Here is an 18,625-nt window from a genome sequence, read left to right as displayed (position 1 = left end):
ATGAATGGATAAAGAAGATGTGGCACATATATACAATGGAATATTACTCAGCCATAAAAAGAAACGAAATTGAGTTATGTGTAGTGAGGTGCTTGGACCTAGAGTCGGTGTCATTTCTTACTCTACCATGTCTCCCTCCCACATGCCCACACATGGAAGCACGCTCTTAGCTGCTTGACAGGATGGTAGCTCCCTTGGGTTGCTTCCCAAGACCCCATTTTCATTCAGATCAGAGCTATCCTACCCCCTCACTTGAATCTGCCTTTTCCTTCTGCATGTACAACATCTGATAAGGGTTGGCGTGCCTAGAGTTGTAACATTTGAGGTAAAGGAAACTTTATGCAGATTCTGGCTTGTTATGGATTTTCCCTGACAGTAGAGAGATTCAAACCCTAGCCAGTACCTGCCAGTCTAAGAACAGAGACAGAGCCACTTAAAAGGATCTGGCTTGCTGTAACTTTAAATGTAATTCATGTTACTTTTATTTTTTTTTCAAAAATCTTTAAACATTTTATTAACTTTGAAGAAGGAATAAGAATAGCTCCTTTAGAAACTAGACACACTGAAGCACTGATCTTTTCACAGAGCTTCTACACAGATGAAGAAGTTTATATCAAATGGACAAAAAATAGTACAGAAGACCTATACACAGAAAGATTGAGAAAAATCCATCTCTAGAAAGCAGGCCAGATGAACTCAAAGACCTCACTGAGGGCTTCCCTGGTGGCGCAGTGGTTGGGAGTCCGCCTGCCGATGCAGGGGACACGGGTTCGTGCCCCGGTCCGGGAAGATCCCACATGCCGCGGAGCGGCTGGGCCCGTGAGCCATGGCCGCTGAGCCTGCGCGTCCGGAGCCTGTGCTCTGCAATGGGAAAGGCCACAACAATGAGAGGCCCACGTAACGGGGAAAAAAAAAAAAAAAGACCTCACTGAATGTAGGAGAATCACTGGAGGACACGTAAAGCCTTCTGCTGGGGCATAAAAGTAGGAACCAGTCCATGTAGTCAAGAAAACACTCTTTTTCCTCCTCATCTAAATGCTTGCCTCCAGTCTGGGTTCACAGAAAGGTCCTGATTATTTGAACTGGTTGTCAATCAAGGTTCCCTTCATTTTCGCTTTCTTGGCTTCCAGTTCAGCCTGGAAAGGAAGAAGAGTATATGTCCTGATACATGACATGAAATTCTGATTTTCCTGCCTTATTCTAACTGCCCCAACACTATCCCCTCATGCTCATTTAGTATACAAACTAGAACCGTGTTTCTAAAATTGTGATGAAACTCTAGCAACTGCTTTCCAAACTTTCTGATGTTATGACACACATTGAAGATAATAATATCTGTATGGTAAAACGGGGTAAACACACAGGGCTGTGGTCTATCAGTGTAGGTATCCCACAGCTCCAGGACCCCTGAAGGACTGGAGGAATCAATATCATGACATATCAGTATCCTATTTGTGGCAGAATAGGAGGAAGAACACTGTTCTAGAACAGTGCTACTTAAAGTTGTGCAGTCCATGAAGATACACACAAAAATTGAGAGTAAGCATTTAGAAGCTTCTATAGCAATTTGACAGAGCAATAAGAAAGTAAAATCATCTCATAAGAAGAATTCAGGCAAATTCATTTTTATTGCATTTTATAAATTACAAATCTACTCTTGACAAATTTTAAAACAAGAAGCAAGCACTGGTCCTTCACCTCAGAAAATTTGGTAAGCAGTGCTCTAGATCACTACGGCAAGGTAAAGCAGCTCTCAAAACCCACTACCTCTGTCACCAAAAACTCCTCTACAGTCAGTAGAATAGACTGGTATACTTTTCGATGAGGCACCAATGCTGGGATGTCTGATTTCAAAGAAATATCATAAGTAACTTATTATCAGGAAGACAGAAACATAGGCACCATCACATATAGACGTGTGTGCTCAACAAAGAGCCTAGGGATAGTGCAGACAGTGGTGGTGGAAGCAGTGCTTTAAGAAGTAGCGACCAGCCCCAATCCTGGCGCCCCAATGTAGCCCCACTGTATGCCTCATACCCTGGGAGAGCACCCATGAGCCCCGATCTTGAACTCCTGACCTTGGACCACAAGTAGCAGATTAACTTACCATTCTCGTTAGGGTTGGCTAACAAGAACTATCATTTGGGGCCTGGATCCTGTGGTCACTATCCCAGAGTAGGGTATGTACTGACAGCCACGGCCCATGGTTAGACACCTGGCAGCCAGCCACACCATAACCCCAGACAGACTTCTGAAAGGATTCCCCTGCCTGCCGGAGGGTCTTTCAGACCGAGGAACCCAAACAGTCCAGCCCAGCGCCTGCCAGCCCCCGCCCCCGCCACTCACCAGCTCCTGCAGCCGCCTCTTACTCATGCCTTTGCGCTCCAGCTGCTTCTCAATCACCTTGGCATTCTGCGCATACGAGTCAGCAACTTCTCTCTGAGGGAAGAAAGAAGCACCCTTAGACCAGCAGTCTCACCAAAGAGGAGCAACAGAGACCTCGGGAGAAGTTTATACTCCTCAAATTATGAAATTATTCCTGAAATGGCAAGACTCTGCTCCCTTTCAACTCTTCGGCTTTTCCATAATCCGGGAGAGTCAGGTTTCAACCGAAACCACATTTAAGTAACAGATAACATCTCTCTGTAAACATCATTATACTGAAATACCATAAAGGTAATTGCTGCTCTTGCTAAGGACAGACTCCCACACCATCAGAGCTGGACTGGAAGGGACTTGAAATTGCTGAGCCCAGTAGTTTTTCAACTGAAGAGGGATGAGGAGGGATTTGCCCCCTAAGGCATCTCAAAAAACAGTATGAAAAAAATGACTGGGCTTCCCTGGTAGCGCAGTGGTTGAGAGTCCGCCTGCCGATGCAGGGGATACGGGTTCGTGGCCCGGTCCGGGAAGATCCCACATGCCGCGGAGCGGCTGGGCCCGTGAGCCATGGCCGCTGAGCCTGCGCGTCCGGAGCCTGTGCTCCGCAGCGGGAAAGGCCACAGCAGTGAGAGGCCCGCGTACCGCAAAAAACAAACAAAAAAAGACTGATCTAGTCCAACTCCCTGCTCCTTATCTTACAGAGATGTCCCTGAGATCCAGGGAAACAGGAACCAGCCCGGTATCACAGCGTTTCTTAGTAGCAGAGCAAGATCTACGAGCTTGAAGTTCCTAGTTATTCTGTTACTCAATGCTCTGGTTGGAGAGCCCCCTCCCCCCGCCCCGCATTCCAATTCCCCTGAGAGCAGAAGCACTTACAGCCTCAATCTCCTCTTCCTCTTCATCAATAGTAGACACAGTGACAGAGCTGAACTTGCCCATGTCTTTAGTCCGTTTCGTCATCATCACCTGGAGTTGCAGGAAGAGGAATCAGTCTAGTTTACCTCAAGAGGTTCTGTGAGTCGTGTGTGTGTGAGTGTGTATGTGTGAGTGGGTGTGTGCAAGTGTACAAGCCTGGTTCCTGGGGGCAGGGGACCTCCTTGGGACAGGCTGGCCTATCTAAAAGTGCCCATATTCTAATTTGCATTATATTTTTCTGGTATTTGCCATCAAGGGTTTTTAAAAGTATATTTAAAGACTAGCCTTATTCATTCAATGTTTAATTGCTCACACTGGAAAAAGAAGAAATTTCAAAGGAAGTAAATGTGAATAAAAATCATACAATTTCTAACTTTGCTCATAGAGCAGATGTAGGAAAGAAAAGAGAACACACAATAGGTGTTACAAGTTTGTAGCACCTGCTTATACACAAAAATGGCTCTCTCTTAATAAAGAGAGTGCTCATGAAGGGCAGTTTCTCATGCACCATAATCTTCTTTAAAATTGTAGGGCTAAATCTGTAGCTGTATTAACCCATCTGTCTCCTTCAGTGATAATTACTTTCTTAGGAGGCTCTTGTTTCTGAGTATATATGTTCGTCTTCCCAAAACCCTGGCCAAACTTGACTACTGCTCCATCCACAATGAAGGTCACAGGAGCATTCTTCGGTTGGGACTGGTAGAAGAGTGGCAGCCCGCACCTGCAAACAGAACAGTGAATCTCAGGGAGGCCTCAGAATGCAAATCCCCAAAACGGCGCTTCACAAAGTGTGCTTAGACTCTGGGAATATTTGTGTTTGTGGCAGAAACTGATGATTAGCTCTTCCCAGTGTTTCCCAAAACTACTTGATAAGAATCACTGACCGTTGGGCTTCTCTGGTGGCACAGTGGTTAAGAATCCGCCTCCCAATGCAGGGGACACGGGTTTGAACCCTGGTCCGGGAAGATCCCACATGCCGCGGAGCAACTAAGCCCGTGCACCACAACTACTGTGCCTGTGCTCTAGAGCCCGCGAGCCACAACTACTGAGCCCACGTGTTACAACTACTGAAGCCCACGTGCCTAGACCCCGTGCTCCACAGCAGGAGAAGCCACCACAATGAGAGGCCTGCGCACTGCAACGAAGAGCAGCCCCCGCTCGCCGCAACTAGAGAAAGCCCGCGTGCAGCAACAAAGACCCCTCTCAGCCAAAAATAAAAATTAATTAATTATTTTAAAAAAAGAAGGAGCATAAAGGCTCCACTGCAGTGGTCTGCCAACTAAGCTCTGTAGCAATCGTCATGCTTTCTTTGGTTGGTCATTTCTTTTTTTAAAAAATTTATTTATTTATTTATTTTTGGCAGCTTTGAGTCTTTGTTGCTGCACACAGGCTTTCTCTAGTTGCAGCGAGCGGGGGTTACTCTTCGTCGCAGTGTGCGGGCTTCTTATTGCGGTGGCTTCTCTTGTTGCAGAGCATGGGCTCTAGGTGCACAGGCTTCAGTAGTTGTGGCACACAGGCTCAGTAGTTGTGGCGCACGGGCTTAGTTGCTCCGTGGCATGTGGGATCTTCCCAGACAGGGCTCGAACCCGTGTCCCCTACATTGGCAGGCGGATTCTTAACCACTGCGCCACCAGGGAAGTCCTGGTTGCTCACTTCTATTATACTTCTTCAGCTAAGTGAAGTAGACCCATACCCATAAGATATGATTAAAGTAGTCTAACAAACCTAATGTGGCTGTAAACTAAAATGCCTCCTAGCCACTTCCCTGCTTTAATTCTAGTCTGAGTCTTCTGAGAGCCAAGACTGAACTGTAATTCATCAACAAGATTAAACTTATTATAGTTTAATATTCTCACTGTTAACAACCTAAAGCTGTAAATCATATATATCTTTAAATAATAGTCTCTAAAGTTCTTGGGTCTGTAGTCCTATAACAGACTTTATAAATAAGTTTGGATTAAATTACACTATGTGGGGATTTCCCTGGTGGTACAGTGGTTAAGACTCTGCGCTCCTAATGCAGGAGGCCCGGGTTCAATCCCTGATCAGGGAACTAGATCCCAAATGCAGGCTGCAACTAAGAGTTTACATGGCACAACTAAGGAGCCCGCGTGCCACAACTAAGGAGGCTGCCTGCCACAACTAAGACCCGGTGCAACCAAAACAAATAAAAAATATCAAAAAAAATTACACTATGTTACATTTACCATATGACCCAACAACTCCACTCCAAGAGAAAACACATGTTCCCACAAGATTTATACTAGAATGTTCATAGCAGCTTTATTTATAATAGCCAAAGCCATTAACAACTCAAATGCCCTTCAACAGGTCAATGGTTAAACAAACTGTGGTGCAATGACTACTACTCAGCGATAAAGAGGAACAAATTACTGATACACATAACAACTCAGATGAATCCCCAAAGCATCATGCAACATGAAAGAAACCAGATGTAAGAGATACACATTGTATGTAGTAGAACACGTACTGTAGAATTTACATCACATTTTAGAAAAGGTAAAACCACGGTAACAGAAGGCAGATCAGTGCTGGCGAGGGGAGGGGTGAGGAAGGAGACTGATTGCAAAGGAGCACTGGAAACGTCTATGTCACAGGAGTGGTGACGTTACATGGCTCTGTGCTTCTGTCAACACTCATCAAACTGTACACTTAGGAAGGGCAAATTTTATTATATATAAGTTACACCTCAGTGAAAAAAATAATACTATGCTTAAAAACCCATTTTTGTGGCCAGCTGGTCAGAGATGTAACTTGGTCAGTTGCATCTCTTTAAGAAGCATATTGGTATTTGCATAACTGAAGTTTGAAGGCAGGTAAGATTATAGGGATAAAGATATAACAGAGAATTGTCTCCAAATGATTCTTTTCCTAACACATCATTGCCTCTACTTACTTATTCTCGGAGAAACCCACACTGTTAATACTTACTTTGCACATTTCTTCCTGTACTGTCGTTCAATGCCTTCAGGCCTGCACAGAAAATGGAAGTTAAAAAAAAAAAGATACAAACAAATCTCATAACCTACCAAGCTCACTACTTCAAATGCTAAAAGGGCTTTTCAAAAGTTATCCTTGGGCTTCTCTGTTGGCGCAGTGGTTGAGAATCTGCCTGCTAATGCAGGGGACACGGGTTCGAGCCCTGGTCTGGGAAGATCCCACATGCCATGGAGCAACTAGGCCCGTGAGCCACAACTACTGAGCCTGCGCCTCTGAAGCCTGTGCTCCGCAACAAGAGAGGCCATGATAGTGAGAGGCCCGCGCGCCGCGATGAAGAGTGGCCCCCGCTTGCCACAACTAGTGAAAGCCCTCGCACAGAAACGAAGACCCAACACAGCCAAAAATAAAATAAATAAATAAAAATTTTAAAAAATACAGGCAAAACTGAATCAAGCAACATATAAAGAAGGTTTATACCACATTGCCAAGTGGAATTTATCCCAGGAATGCAAGATTGGTGCAACATACAAAAAAAAAAATCAATCAATGCGATACACTATAATAATAGAATAAAAGAGAAAACATACATGATCATCTTAACAGATGCATAAAAAGCATCTGACAAAATTCAAAGCCCCTTCAATATACTAGAAATAGAAGGGAACTTCCTCTACCTTATAAGGGGCATCTATGAAAAATTCACATCTACTAAGCCACATAAACTAACATCATATTTAATGGTGAAAAACTGAAACCTTTCCCTCTAAGATCAGGAAGAAGACAGGGATATCCACTCTCAACACTTCTATTCAACACTGCACTGGAAGTTCTAGCCAGGGCAATTAGGCATGAAAAAGAAATAAAAAGCATCCAGATTGGAAGGGAAAAAGTAAAACCATGTCTATTTGCAGAGGATATAATCTTATATATAGAAACCCTAAAGCATACATACACACACACACACACACACACACACACACACACACACACTATTAGGACTAATAAACAAGTTTAGTAAAGCTGCAGGATATAAGATCAATATTCACAAATTAATGGTAGTCCTATACACTAGAAATGAACAATCCAAAAATGAAGTTAAGGAAACAAGTCCAGTTACAATAGCATCAAAAAGAATAAAATACTTAGGAATAAATTTAACAAAGGAAGTGCATAACTTTTGCACTGAAAACTACAAAACATCACTGAAAGAAATTAAAGACCTAAGTAAATGGAATGACACTTCATGTTCATGGATTGAAGACTTAATATTGTTAAGATGGCAATACTTTCCAAATGAATCTACAACTTCAACACAATCCCTATCAAAATCCCAGCTGGTTTTTTTGCAGAAATTGACAAGCTGATCCTCAAATTCACATGGAATCGTAAGGAATCCAGAGTAGACAAAACAGTCTTGAAGAAGAACAAAGTTGGTGGACTCGTATATAATTTCAAAACTTAATACAAAGCCACAGTAATCAAGACAGGGTGGTACTGGCATAAGGACAGACATATAGATCAATGGAACAGAACTGAGAGTCCACAATAAACCCATACATATATGGTTAATTTATTTTCAGTGGTGCCAAGACCATTCAATGGGGGAAAGAATAGTCTTTCAATAAATAGTACCGGGATAACTGGATATCCACACACAAAAGGATTAATTTAGATCCCTACCTCACACTATGTACAAAAATTAACTCAAAATGGGGCGTTCCCTGGTGGTCCAGTGGTTAGGGCTCTGCACTTTTCCACTGCAGGGGGCCCAGGTTTGATCCCAGGTCAGGGAACTAAGATCCCACAAGCTGTGTGGCATGGCCAAAAAATAAATAAACAAAAAATTTAAAAATTAACTCAAAATGGATGAATGATTTAAAGGTAAGAACTGGGACTTCCCTGGTGGTCCAATGGTTAAGACCCTGTGCTTCCAGTGCAGGGGGTGTGGGTTCGATCCCTGGTCGGGGAACTAAGATCCCACATACCAAGGCGCAGCAAAAAAAAAAAAAAAAAAAAAAAAAAGGTAACAATCAAACCTATAAAACTGTTAGAATACATAAGTATAAATCTTCAAGACCTTAGATCAGGCAATGGTTTTAAAAATATGATACCTACAGCACAAGCAATCAAAGAAAAAATAGATAAATGGGACAATTAAAATGAAAAACTTTTGTGCTTCCAGGAATACCATCAAGAAAGTGAAAAGGCAACCCACAGAATGGGAAAAAATATTTGTAAATCATATATCTGATAAGGGACTAGTATCCATAATAAAAAATTCTTACAACAATAAAAAACACAAATACTCCATTTAAAAAATGGACAAAGAATTTTTTTAACTTTATTTATTTTACTTATTTATTTTTGGCTGTGTTGGGTCTTTGTAGCTGTGCGCAGGCTTTCTCGAGTCGCAGCAAGCGGGGCCTACTCTTCATTGCGGTGCGCGGGGTTCTTATTGCAATGGCTTCCCTTGTTGCGAAGCATGGGCTCTAGGCGCGTAGGCTTCAGTAGTTGTGGCTCGCGGGCTCTAGAGCGCAGGCTCAGTAGTTGTGGCGCATGGGCTTAGTTGTTCTGCGGCATGTGGGATCCTCCCAGACCAGGGCTCGAACCCATGTCCTCTGCATTGGCAGGCAGGTTCTTAACCACTACCCCACCAGGGAAGCCCAAAAATGGACACAGAATTTGACTAGACATTTCTCCAAAGAAGATACATAAATGACCAATAGGGACATGAAAAGCTCAACATCATTAGCCATCAGGGAAATGCAAATCAAAATCACAATGATACCATCTCATACACACTAGGATAGCTATATAAAAAAGGCAGACAATAGGGCTTCCCTGGTGGCGCAGTGGCTGAGAGTCCGCCTGCCGATGCAGGGGACACGGGTTCATGCCCCACTCCGGGAAGATCCCACATGCCGTGGAGCGGCTGGGCCCGTGAGCCATGGCTGCTGAGCCTGCGCGTCCGGAGCCTGTGCTCCGCAACGGGGGAGGCCGCAGCAGTGAGAGGCCCGCGTACCGCAAAAAAAAAAAAAAAAAAAAAAAAGGCAGACAATAACAATTACTGGCAAGGATGTGGAGAAACAGGAACCCTCATATACTACTGGCAAGAATGTAAAATGGTGCAACTCCTTCTGAAACCACTCTACAAGGTCCTCAAAAGGTTAAACACAGAGTTACCATATGATCCAGCAACTCATACATGAGAAGCAAAAGCATGTTCACACAAAAACTTGTACACAAATGTTTACAGCAGCATTAGCCATAATACTTTAAAAAGTTAGTTTAAAAAAACAACAACACAGGACTTCCCTGGTGGCGCAATGGTTAAGAATTCGCCTGCCAATGCAGGGGACATGGGTTCGAGCCCTGGTCCAGGAAGATCCACATGCCACGGAGCAACTAAGCCCGTGCGCCACAACTACTGAGCCCGTGAGCCACAACTACTGAAGCCCGTGCACCTAGAGCCCGTGCTCTGCAACAAGAGAAGCCACCACAATGAGAAGCCCGTGCACCACAATGAAGAGTAGCCCCCATTTGCAGCAACTAGAGAAAGCCTGTGCACAGCAACGGAGACCCAACACAGCCAAAAATAAATAAATAAATAAATGAAAGCCCAAATGTCCATCAACTGATGAATGGATAAACAAAACGTGGTGTATCCATACAATGGAATATTATTCACCCATAAAGAGGAATGATGGGGCTTCCCTAGTGGCGCAGTGGTTAAGAATCTGCCTGCCAATGCAGGGGACACGGGTTCGAGCCCTGGTCCGGGAAGATCCCACATGCCGTGAAGCAACTAAGCCCATGTGCCACAACTACTGAGCCTGCGAGCCTAGAGCCTGTGCTCCGCAACAAGAGAAGCCACCGCAATGAGAAGCACGCACACTGCAACAAAGAGTAGCCCCTGCTGGCTGCAACTAGAGAAAGCCCATGCGCAGCAACGAAGACCCAAAGCAGCGAAAAAAAAAAAAAGAATGATTTATTGAGTCATTCTACACATGGATGAATCTTGAAAATATACTAAACGGAAGATGCCAGACACAAAAAGCTACAGGGACTTCCCTGGCAGTCCAGTGGTTGGGACTCCATGCTTCCACTGCAGAGGCCATGGGTTCAATCCCTGGTCGGGGAACTAAGATCCCGCAAGCCGCATGGCACAGCCAAAAAAGAAAAAATGTTCATCTTCTTGAGATATGGAGACTCTAATACAAATAAGACAAGGGTTTTAAGTGGTACAATTATAAAGAAGTGATTAATAGGAGCTAGATATTTAGACTTAATGGACCTTGATTTTCTTTCTTGTCCTTAATCTCCAGGAATATGTGAGATAGGAAAGGCCAAAGACAAAATAAAACATTCTTCCTGGTTGTGGTAGCAGCATCTAAGATGGCCCCAATGATTCTTGCCCCCTGGTATTGACATAATAAAGTCAATAATCCTTGTATAATGCCCTCCCACAATGAACACAGCTGACTTGTGACACCAATGAGACACTGAAGAAGTGATGGTGTGTAACTTCTGAGTCTTGGTCATAAAAGACATTATAGCTTCCAACTCGCTCTCTCTTGGATTACTCACACTGTGGGAAGCCAGCTGCCATGTTACGAGGATACTCAAGCAGCCCTATGGAAGATCCTTGTTCTAAGGAACTAATGCTTCTTCCCAACAGTTAGCACTCAGCTGCCAACCATGTGAGTGAACCACCTTGGAAGTGGAACATCCAGCCCTAATTAAAGACTTCAAATAACTGCACCCATGGTCGACCTCTTAACCACAGCCTCATGAGAGACCATCCAGCTAAGCTGTTCTTAAGTTCCTGACCCACAGAAACTATATGAGATGATCAATGTTTGCTGTTCAAAAAAACAAACAACAACAACAAAAAACCATAGGAATACCAGGAGATGAGGATGAACAGGTAGGCTAGGGCCAGATCATAGAGAGCCTTCAGACTTGGATTTTATCCTGCTAGCCAGGATTTTTTAAATTGCGCTCCACAATGATCCCTAAATGAAATCGGATAGGAGAAAGGGGAGAAGTCCTTAATGGGTTGGGCTCAACTCTTCCCCAATCAGAGAAGCTTCTTGCTTATTTATACTTCTGGTAAAAATTTCATTTGAAGAAAGGATTCATTGCTTAAAAACGTTTGAAAGGCACTGCTGTAGGTGATGAAGAGTCACTGAAAGATCTGAAGCAGGAAACTGACATCACGTGCATGTGAGATCATTCAGGCAGTAGACGATAGTCTGGAGGAGAGCGGGGGGTGGTGGGGGGAGGTAAGAGGACACTTCGATAGCCCAAGCAAGTGTTGTTGGGTACCAGAATGATGGCAGTGTGGCTGGGCTGAACAGGAGGAGGCAGCCACAAGACAGACTAGAAGGTAGAATCGACAGTACGTGGTGAGTGACTGGATGTGTGCAGGGGATGGTGGGGGGCAGGGATGGATGAGACAAAGACAGGACTGGCTCCCAGATTTCTGCCCCGGGCCACTGCGTGAATGGTGATGTCATCGTAGGAGGAGGAAAAAGAAGGAATTGTGTTTAGCTGACACCTTCAGAGACCTGACTGCAGTGGCTTCAACACAAGAGTTTCTTCTCATGTAAAATAAGTGTAGAGGAAGGCGGTTCCTGGTAATGGTTGAGACCCAAGGATAGCATGGTAAAAACTCTGCAATCCTTGTGGCCTTCCCTTTCTAGTCCCAGGATGGCTGCTGGTGCTCCAATTATCACGCCCGTTTTCCAAAAAGCAGGAAGGAATGAGAAGAGTAAAAAGGACTTTCCTTGGAAGCCCCACCCAACAACTTCTACTTCTGTCCATTTTACTTGGCAAAAGCTAAGTCACGTTCAGAATCTTAGGGGGTTTTTGGAGTGGGGAGAAGCTGGAATATGTGCCCTATCTTTACAGACACTGGTATATAGGCAGGTAAAATAGAAGAGAGTTGGAGTGGTGCTGAGTGAACCAATCTGTGGGATTTTCCACGTTAGAGAAATGAGTTTGGCTTTAGTCATGCTGTATCTGAGGTAGAACATCAGGTGAAGAGGTAGAATAGGTAGTTAGATATACAGTTCTGGGCACAAGAGAGAAACGGAGGCAGATCTAGATTTTGTGAGTCATCAGCATATAAGCGTAACTGATGCCACAAGAGGTGGTGAGGATGGCCAAGGAGAGTACAGAGAGAGAGGGGATAAAATCAAGGTCAGAACCCTGGGGAATGCCAACATTTAAGGGGCAGGAAGAAGAATCCAGAAGACTGAGAAAGCCAAAGAAGTAGAAGGAGAATCACAAGAGTAGCTTCACAGAAGTCAAGGAAGGAGACAGCATCAAGGGAGGCATATGGTCAACAAAGATCCAGACAGAAAAGCACCCACTGGATGGGTAACTGGGGAAGCAATGGATGAGGGAGGGAAGGTACCAGGGAACAACAGAGTCAAAGGAGAGGTACTTTAGAATGGAAGACTTGGAGGTGGAAAGTGACAGGCTCCAGGGCACGCATTAGGCAGACTGCCATATTTTCCGTAACTGGGGCTCCCACACTCATCTGGCTAAAGAATAGGAGGGGTAAGATCAGACTGAAATTTCACCCCTGATAAGAAAGGAGCATGCTAAAGTGGGCCCTTGGAAAGACAGTTCAAGATTAGAGCAGGAACCATGTCAACCAAGGGGGAAGTCTACCATGCCTTGTGGGTAAACTCTGAGAACTCTGTGGCCCAACAGAGTCACTTGGCCAGAGGTCACCGGCCTGTGCAACACCTGGCACTAAGGCTGGCCCAAATCTGGCTCACTTCCAGGATCAGGCTGACTGGATTCCAGGGTTGCCACTTCCGCCTAGGGCCTCCCAGTTTTCTGGCCTACAGGTGACGGCATCTGCCTTATAGTGCCATAGGAGCCTGTGGCCTAGTTGTGTTGTTAGATTACTTTCTGTATTAACTAATATATATACATTTAATACATATTATCTAGAAGTGTTATATATAATTATGACGTATGTAATAAATATTTTAGCAATCCTAAAGACAGTCAGTTGAGAATTTTCAAAATCAGAAACCTAAATAAAGGTTAATAGAGGGAGAAACAGCACAAGAGAATGGATTAGCTTTAGATAGGGCGTGTTATTTATAAACCTTCCTATATACCACAATGGAGGACTTCCCCAATGTTACCTGGAGGGCCTTCCTTTGTGAATTTCATATGTTTTATAATCTGTGTCCCCACTTGTATCCTGTATATAAGCAATTTTCTCTTCAACTACATAATTCTAGAAGCCCAGTTGTCACAGTGGTGCCTGATTTGGTACTGAATGTCGCCTGGCAATAGTTTCTAACTGTTTTCATTAGTGTGGGCTGATAACAGTTTGGTTTCTTAAATAAACATAGCTAGATGTCAGCCTGTAGCTTTTTCCGATTCAACACTAGAATATAAGCTCTGTACAGGCAAGGTTCTTTGCTTGTTTACTGGTTGTACTGGTTTGGACAGTGTCCCTTAAAAAGTTATGTCCTTCCAGGAACCTCAGAGTGTGACCTTATTTGAAAAGAGGGTCATTGCAGATATAATTAGTTAAGATGAGGTCACAGAGATGAGCAGAATGTTCCCTTAATTTACTATAACTGGCGTCCTTATAAGAAGAGAAGAAACACAGAGACAGAAACACAGGGAAAAAGCCATACAATGATGCAGACAGAGGCTAGAGTGATGCACCTACAAGTCAAGAAATGTCAGGGACTGCCGGCAAACACCAGAAGCTAGGCAGGGGCAAGGAAGGCTCCTCCCCTAGAACCTTCAGAGACAGCATGGCCCTACCGACACAGTAATCTCAGATTCCAGCCTCTAGAACTGTGAGACAATTCATTTCTGTTGTTTTAAGCTGCCTAGTTTATGGTACTTGGTTATAGCAGCCCTAACAAACTAATATACTAGTATATCCCAGACTTTTAGGACAGTACCTGGCACACAGTAGGAGCTCAATAAATGAAACATTTGCTGAATGAATGACTGGACTTAGAGCAGGATGACGTCTCTGTGGCATTTGGCACCTGTTGATGACCATCCCCTTCCCTCACTTCTTGAAATTCTCTCCTCTCCTGTTTTCCACATCACCAGGTTCTCCCGGTTATGTTCCAATTATTTTGTCTGCTTTTCAAACATCAGTGTTTCCCAGGATTATGTCTTCAATCCTCTCTTCTTGCTCCACACACTTTCCATGTAACTGTATCCCTTCCCAGGTTTCAACTCCCCATATACACCAAGGACTCCCAAATCTAAAACAGATCTAACCGTGTCACTCCTCTACTTAAAAAAAGAAGATGGCTATTGCCTAAAGATAAAGTCCAAACTTGTCTACTTTAGCATTCTACTCTGTCCTCACCCCAGGATGCATGAACCCCTTCCTGTAAAGTAACTTAGGCTCTAGCCACAAGGGACTACTTAAATTTCCCAGGCACACCATATTTGATGCTTTTAATGCTTCCAGAGTCCCTCCACCTGGAATGCTCCTCCATCTACTTGGTGAAATCCTAGTTCAAGGCCAAACACAAATGCCACCATCTTTTGGTATCCTTCTTGACCACTATTCAGGCAAGATGATCTGCTGCTGTCTGTTTTCCCATAGGCTTCTGTTCACCACACCAGAATTTTATCATATCACAATAGGTAATCTGTTCCCTCACTGAGCCATGAGCTCTTTCATGGTATATAAGGACAGTGCCTTATTTATCTTTGCTGATCCAGTCCCTAGCTCAGTGCCCGGCACCTGGTGTGCTGGAGATTACAGGTTGAACGAACTCATTCTACTTGCAAAAACCCCAAATTACAGCTATCAAATGGCAACAGAATCACATCTCAGCACCACTTCAACAAAGTACAATAAAGATACGGCTACATTAACAGAAGTTAGAGACCCACCACAAATGTCAAAGTACTGGGCCCCAAATGGATGACCTGGTCCACACTAGATGGGGTATTTCTACTCCTCAGAACTAGACCCCAAGACAACCAGGAAATCCTAGACAGAGAACATCAACCTCTTACCTCCGAAGATACATAGTCTCCTCGTCTTCTGTGTTACAAAACTTGTGGGCGTGTTTGGCAGCATCAATCACACGGGACCGATCCCGGGGCCTCATGGGTAATTTCTCCAACTGACAGTCTGACGGAATGGAGAAAGATTTGGTCACGAGAGCCACTGAAAAATACCCTGAGGCAATCAGAAGCTTTCAGTGGAGCCCTTAGCACTTTAATTTTTACTATAATTATCACACCTATTGAAGCCTATTATTGAATGTTCCAACTAAAAATGACTTGGTGTCAGGACACCTGGATTTTAGCCCCAGCTCTGGCTAATCACTTCCTCTCTAGGGCTCTTTCTCCTTACTTGATTATATTATCTCAAAAGTCCTTCCCAGCACTGCAATTCAAGTTTTCTATGAGTATTTCTGATCCTGGTACACTTGGCTTGTGCTGTAATGCATTAGAATGAGAAGAGACGATCAAGCGTCCTGGAATGCCTATGAGGAAGGCATTGATTGGAAAAGTTGGATAAGTGCTTCGGAAAGGAGAGAGTGGGTAGGCGGTATGCTATTATATATATGGTATGTGAATGATCCATCCCAGTTAGGGGAGTTCTGATCCAAAAACAATGAAAACATACAGGAAATAAATCAGGTACAGGTATAAAGCAGACGGAAAATTGATACAATGCAAATTAAGTACCTAAAGGATGACAGAGAAGTCAAGTGATCAGAGTGATTGCAGATTCATGGAGGAGGTGGAGAGGGGAGTTAGCATGAGGCAGTTTGCACATCAGCTCGTGACTCTTCTCAACGACCTGCCGGAGTAGACATTTACTATTCCTAGCTTAAAGGTAAGGGAATTGAGGATTAGGAAGGCTAAGAGATCGGCCACGCATTTAATAGGAAGCAGAACAAGAATTCAGACCCATCTCTAAGTGATCAAAAGGGAATTCATTTACTCAGTAAATACGGGAGGGCCTTCTATGTACCAGGCACAGTTGGAACACTGTGCTAAAGATTCAGCAAAGAAAAGAGCAGACAAAGACCCCGACCTGATGAAGTTTACGGGCCAGCAGAGGAGGCAGAAATTTTCAAATTAATAATTATATAACATGATCTTGGATAATGATAAGTGCTAATAAAAAAAGTTAGACAAGATATTAAGAGGATGCACAGTGATCCAGATAGTGATAAGTGCTACCCAGAAAAATCAGGCACGGTAAGAGGACAAAGAGTGACGGGGTGCTATTTTAGATAAGGTAGTCACGGAAGGGTTCTCCAAGGAAGTGACATTTCAGCAGAGACCTGAATGAAGTAAGGGGGCATGGAGGGGAAAGGGTTTGAGGCAGAAGAAATACCGATCCCAAAGGCCCTGCAGGCAGGAACATTTTGACAAGACAGAAAAATCAAAAAGGCCGCTGTAGCTGGAGTGCAGTGAGCAAGGGGAAGAGTGTTAGGAGATGAAATCTGAGAGGTAGCTGGAGGTCTGATCACACAGGGTCTCGTTATGGACTTTGGTCTTATTCTTGGCATTACAGGAAAACACTGGTTTGGAACAGGACTCTGGGGACAAAGAGTGGTGAGCAAGAGACTACTGTGGCAATCCAGGTGAGGGATGGTGGTGGCTTGGAGAAATGGAGGTGGTAAAAAGTAGATTCTAGATAGATTTTCAAGGAAGCACCTGCAGAATTTGTTGATGGACTGGATGGAGAAGTCAAGAATGATTCTGAGATACTCTGTGAAGAGTGGTACCACTGACTGTGATAGGGAAGTCGGAGAGGTACAGTGGAGAGCAAGAAAGTAGGAGATCATGAAGTTAATTTTGAACATGGTCTCCCTCTCTCTCTTTTTTTAATTTTAAAAAAAATTTTACTTAAGTATAGTTGATTTACAGTGTTGTGAAAACACGGTCTCTTTAAGTGGTCCATTAGACATCCAAATGGAGACGCTGAGTAGGCAGCTGGAGTTTGAGAAGAGGTTCAGGTTAAAGAGGAACATTTGGGAGTCATCAGCATAAAAAAGGTATTTAAAGCTTGGGAATGGTTGAGATTGCCTAAGGAGTGAGTACAGATTGAGAACAGATGAGAGGACTGAGCCGTAGGGCCGTGCAATGCATAAAAGTCTGAGACAGAAAAAGGAGCCAAGGGCTTCCCTGGTGGTGCAGTGGTTGAGAGTCCGCCTGCCGATGCAGGGGACACTGGTTCGTGCCCCGGTCCGGGAGGATCCCACATGCCGCGGAGCGGCTGGGCCCGTGAGCCATGGCCGCTGAGCCTGCGCGTCCGGAGCCTGCGCGTCCGGAGCCTGTGCTCTGCAACGGGAGAGGCCACAACAGTGAGAGGCCCGCGTACCACAAAAAAAAAAAAAAAGGAGCCAGACACTGAGAGGGGGGAAATCAAGGTAGGATAAAAATCAGTAAAGTGTGGAGTCTTGGATGCAAATGAAGGGTTTCAAGAAGGATGGAGTGATCATCTGTCAAATGCCACTGAGAGGGGATTTAAATGAGCACTGATAATTGACCACTGGAACTGGTAACACGTTCGTTAGTAACTTTGACAAATATGATTTGGATGGTGAGGTGAGAAGGAAAGCCTGCTTGAAGTGAGGGCAAGAAGGAATGGGAAGTGAGGATGCAGAGACAGCCCATATAGGTAATTCTTTTTAGAAGTTTTGCTATAAAAGAAGCAAAGAAATGAGGTTATAGCTGGAGGAGAATGTAGGATCAATGCGGGTAGGAGGTTATTTTCATGTAACATCAGAGCTGTTACAATATACTTGTATCCGGCAGAAAGGTTACAAAGTTTCTAGACGCAGAGTGGGAGGAGAGTGAGTATATTTTTTATGGAAGAGGAATTTAGTTTTGAGAGAGTTCTGGATACAGAATCACAAGGTTAAACAGAAAACCGAAAAGCTGCCCTGGAGTGGGGCGGGCTGGGTACGGAGGATTTTGATGGAGAGGGAAATCCTCGCATAGACTCGGCTGCCAGATCACAGCCAGAGGAAATGCGCCCTCGAGAACCCGAAGTTTAGCTCCTTTCAGACTACTCACCCAGCACCAGGACCATCTGGCCGCATAAACAGTAGTAGACGTGAAGGGGCTTCTCGCCGTCGTCATACTCCTCGCGATCCCGGGTATCGGAGCAGACTACGGACCGGGAAACTACTTTAGGCATAGTTCAGAGCAGCACCGGAAAATGAAGGCAAAAGTAAGAGTCGCGCAGAAATGACGTCATCCACTCGTAGCGAATCTCCCCTACGTAGGCTGGTCACGCGTCCATAGTAGTTGTGTGAGCTTACCGGCCGTACCATCAGGCTAAGATGCATCGTGAGCCTCCCAGAACCTGACCTAAGTTCTCTGG

The 18,625-nt window shown here is 44.3% G+C and overlaps 1 protein-coding gene across 2 annotated transcripts; it reads right to left on the bottom strand.

Annotated features, from left to right (window-relative positions):
- Positions 1–454: 454 nt before the first annotated feature.
- Positions 455–18,489, bottom strand: STEEP1 (STING1 ER exit protein 1). 2 transcript variants are annotated; one of them, XM_067722371.1, is made up of 7 exons: positions 18,316–18,489; positions 15,289–15,406; positions 6,247–6,288; positions 3,877–4,015; positions 3,256–3,345; positions 2,347–2,439; positions 455–1,136 (listed from the first exon to the last, which is right to left on the bottom strand). In XM_067722371.1, exons 1-7 carry the CDS (start codon positions 18,437–18,439, stop codon positions 1,074–1,076), a joined length of 669 nt encoding a protein of 222 aa, XP_067578472.1. In that variant the 5' UTR covers positions 18,440–18,489; the 3' UTR covers positions 455–1,073. The 2 variants fall into 2 exon arrangements, with proteins under 2 accessions (XP_067578472.1, XP_067578473.1); XM_067722372.1 differs by lacking the exon at positions 6,247–6,288.
- Between the last annotated feature and the right edge of the window lie 136 nt (positions 18,490–18,625).

The sequence above is a fragment of the Pseudorca crassidens genome, chromosome X (genome assembly GCF_039906515.1).
Source record: "Pseudorca crassidens isolate mPseCra1 chromosome X, mPseCra1.hap1, whole genome shotgun sequence".
Taxonomy (NCBI): Eukaryota; Metazoa; Chordata; class Mammalia; order Artiodactyla; family Delphinidae; genus Pseudorca; species Pseudorca crassidens.
Note: the sequence above shows the minus strand (reverse complement) of the source record. Positions and strands in the feature narration are given on the sequence as shown.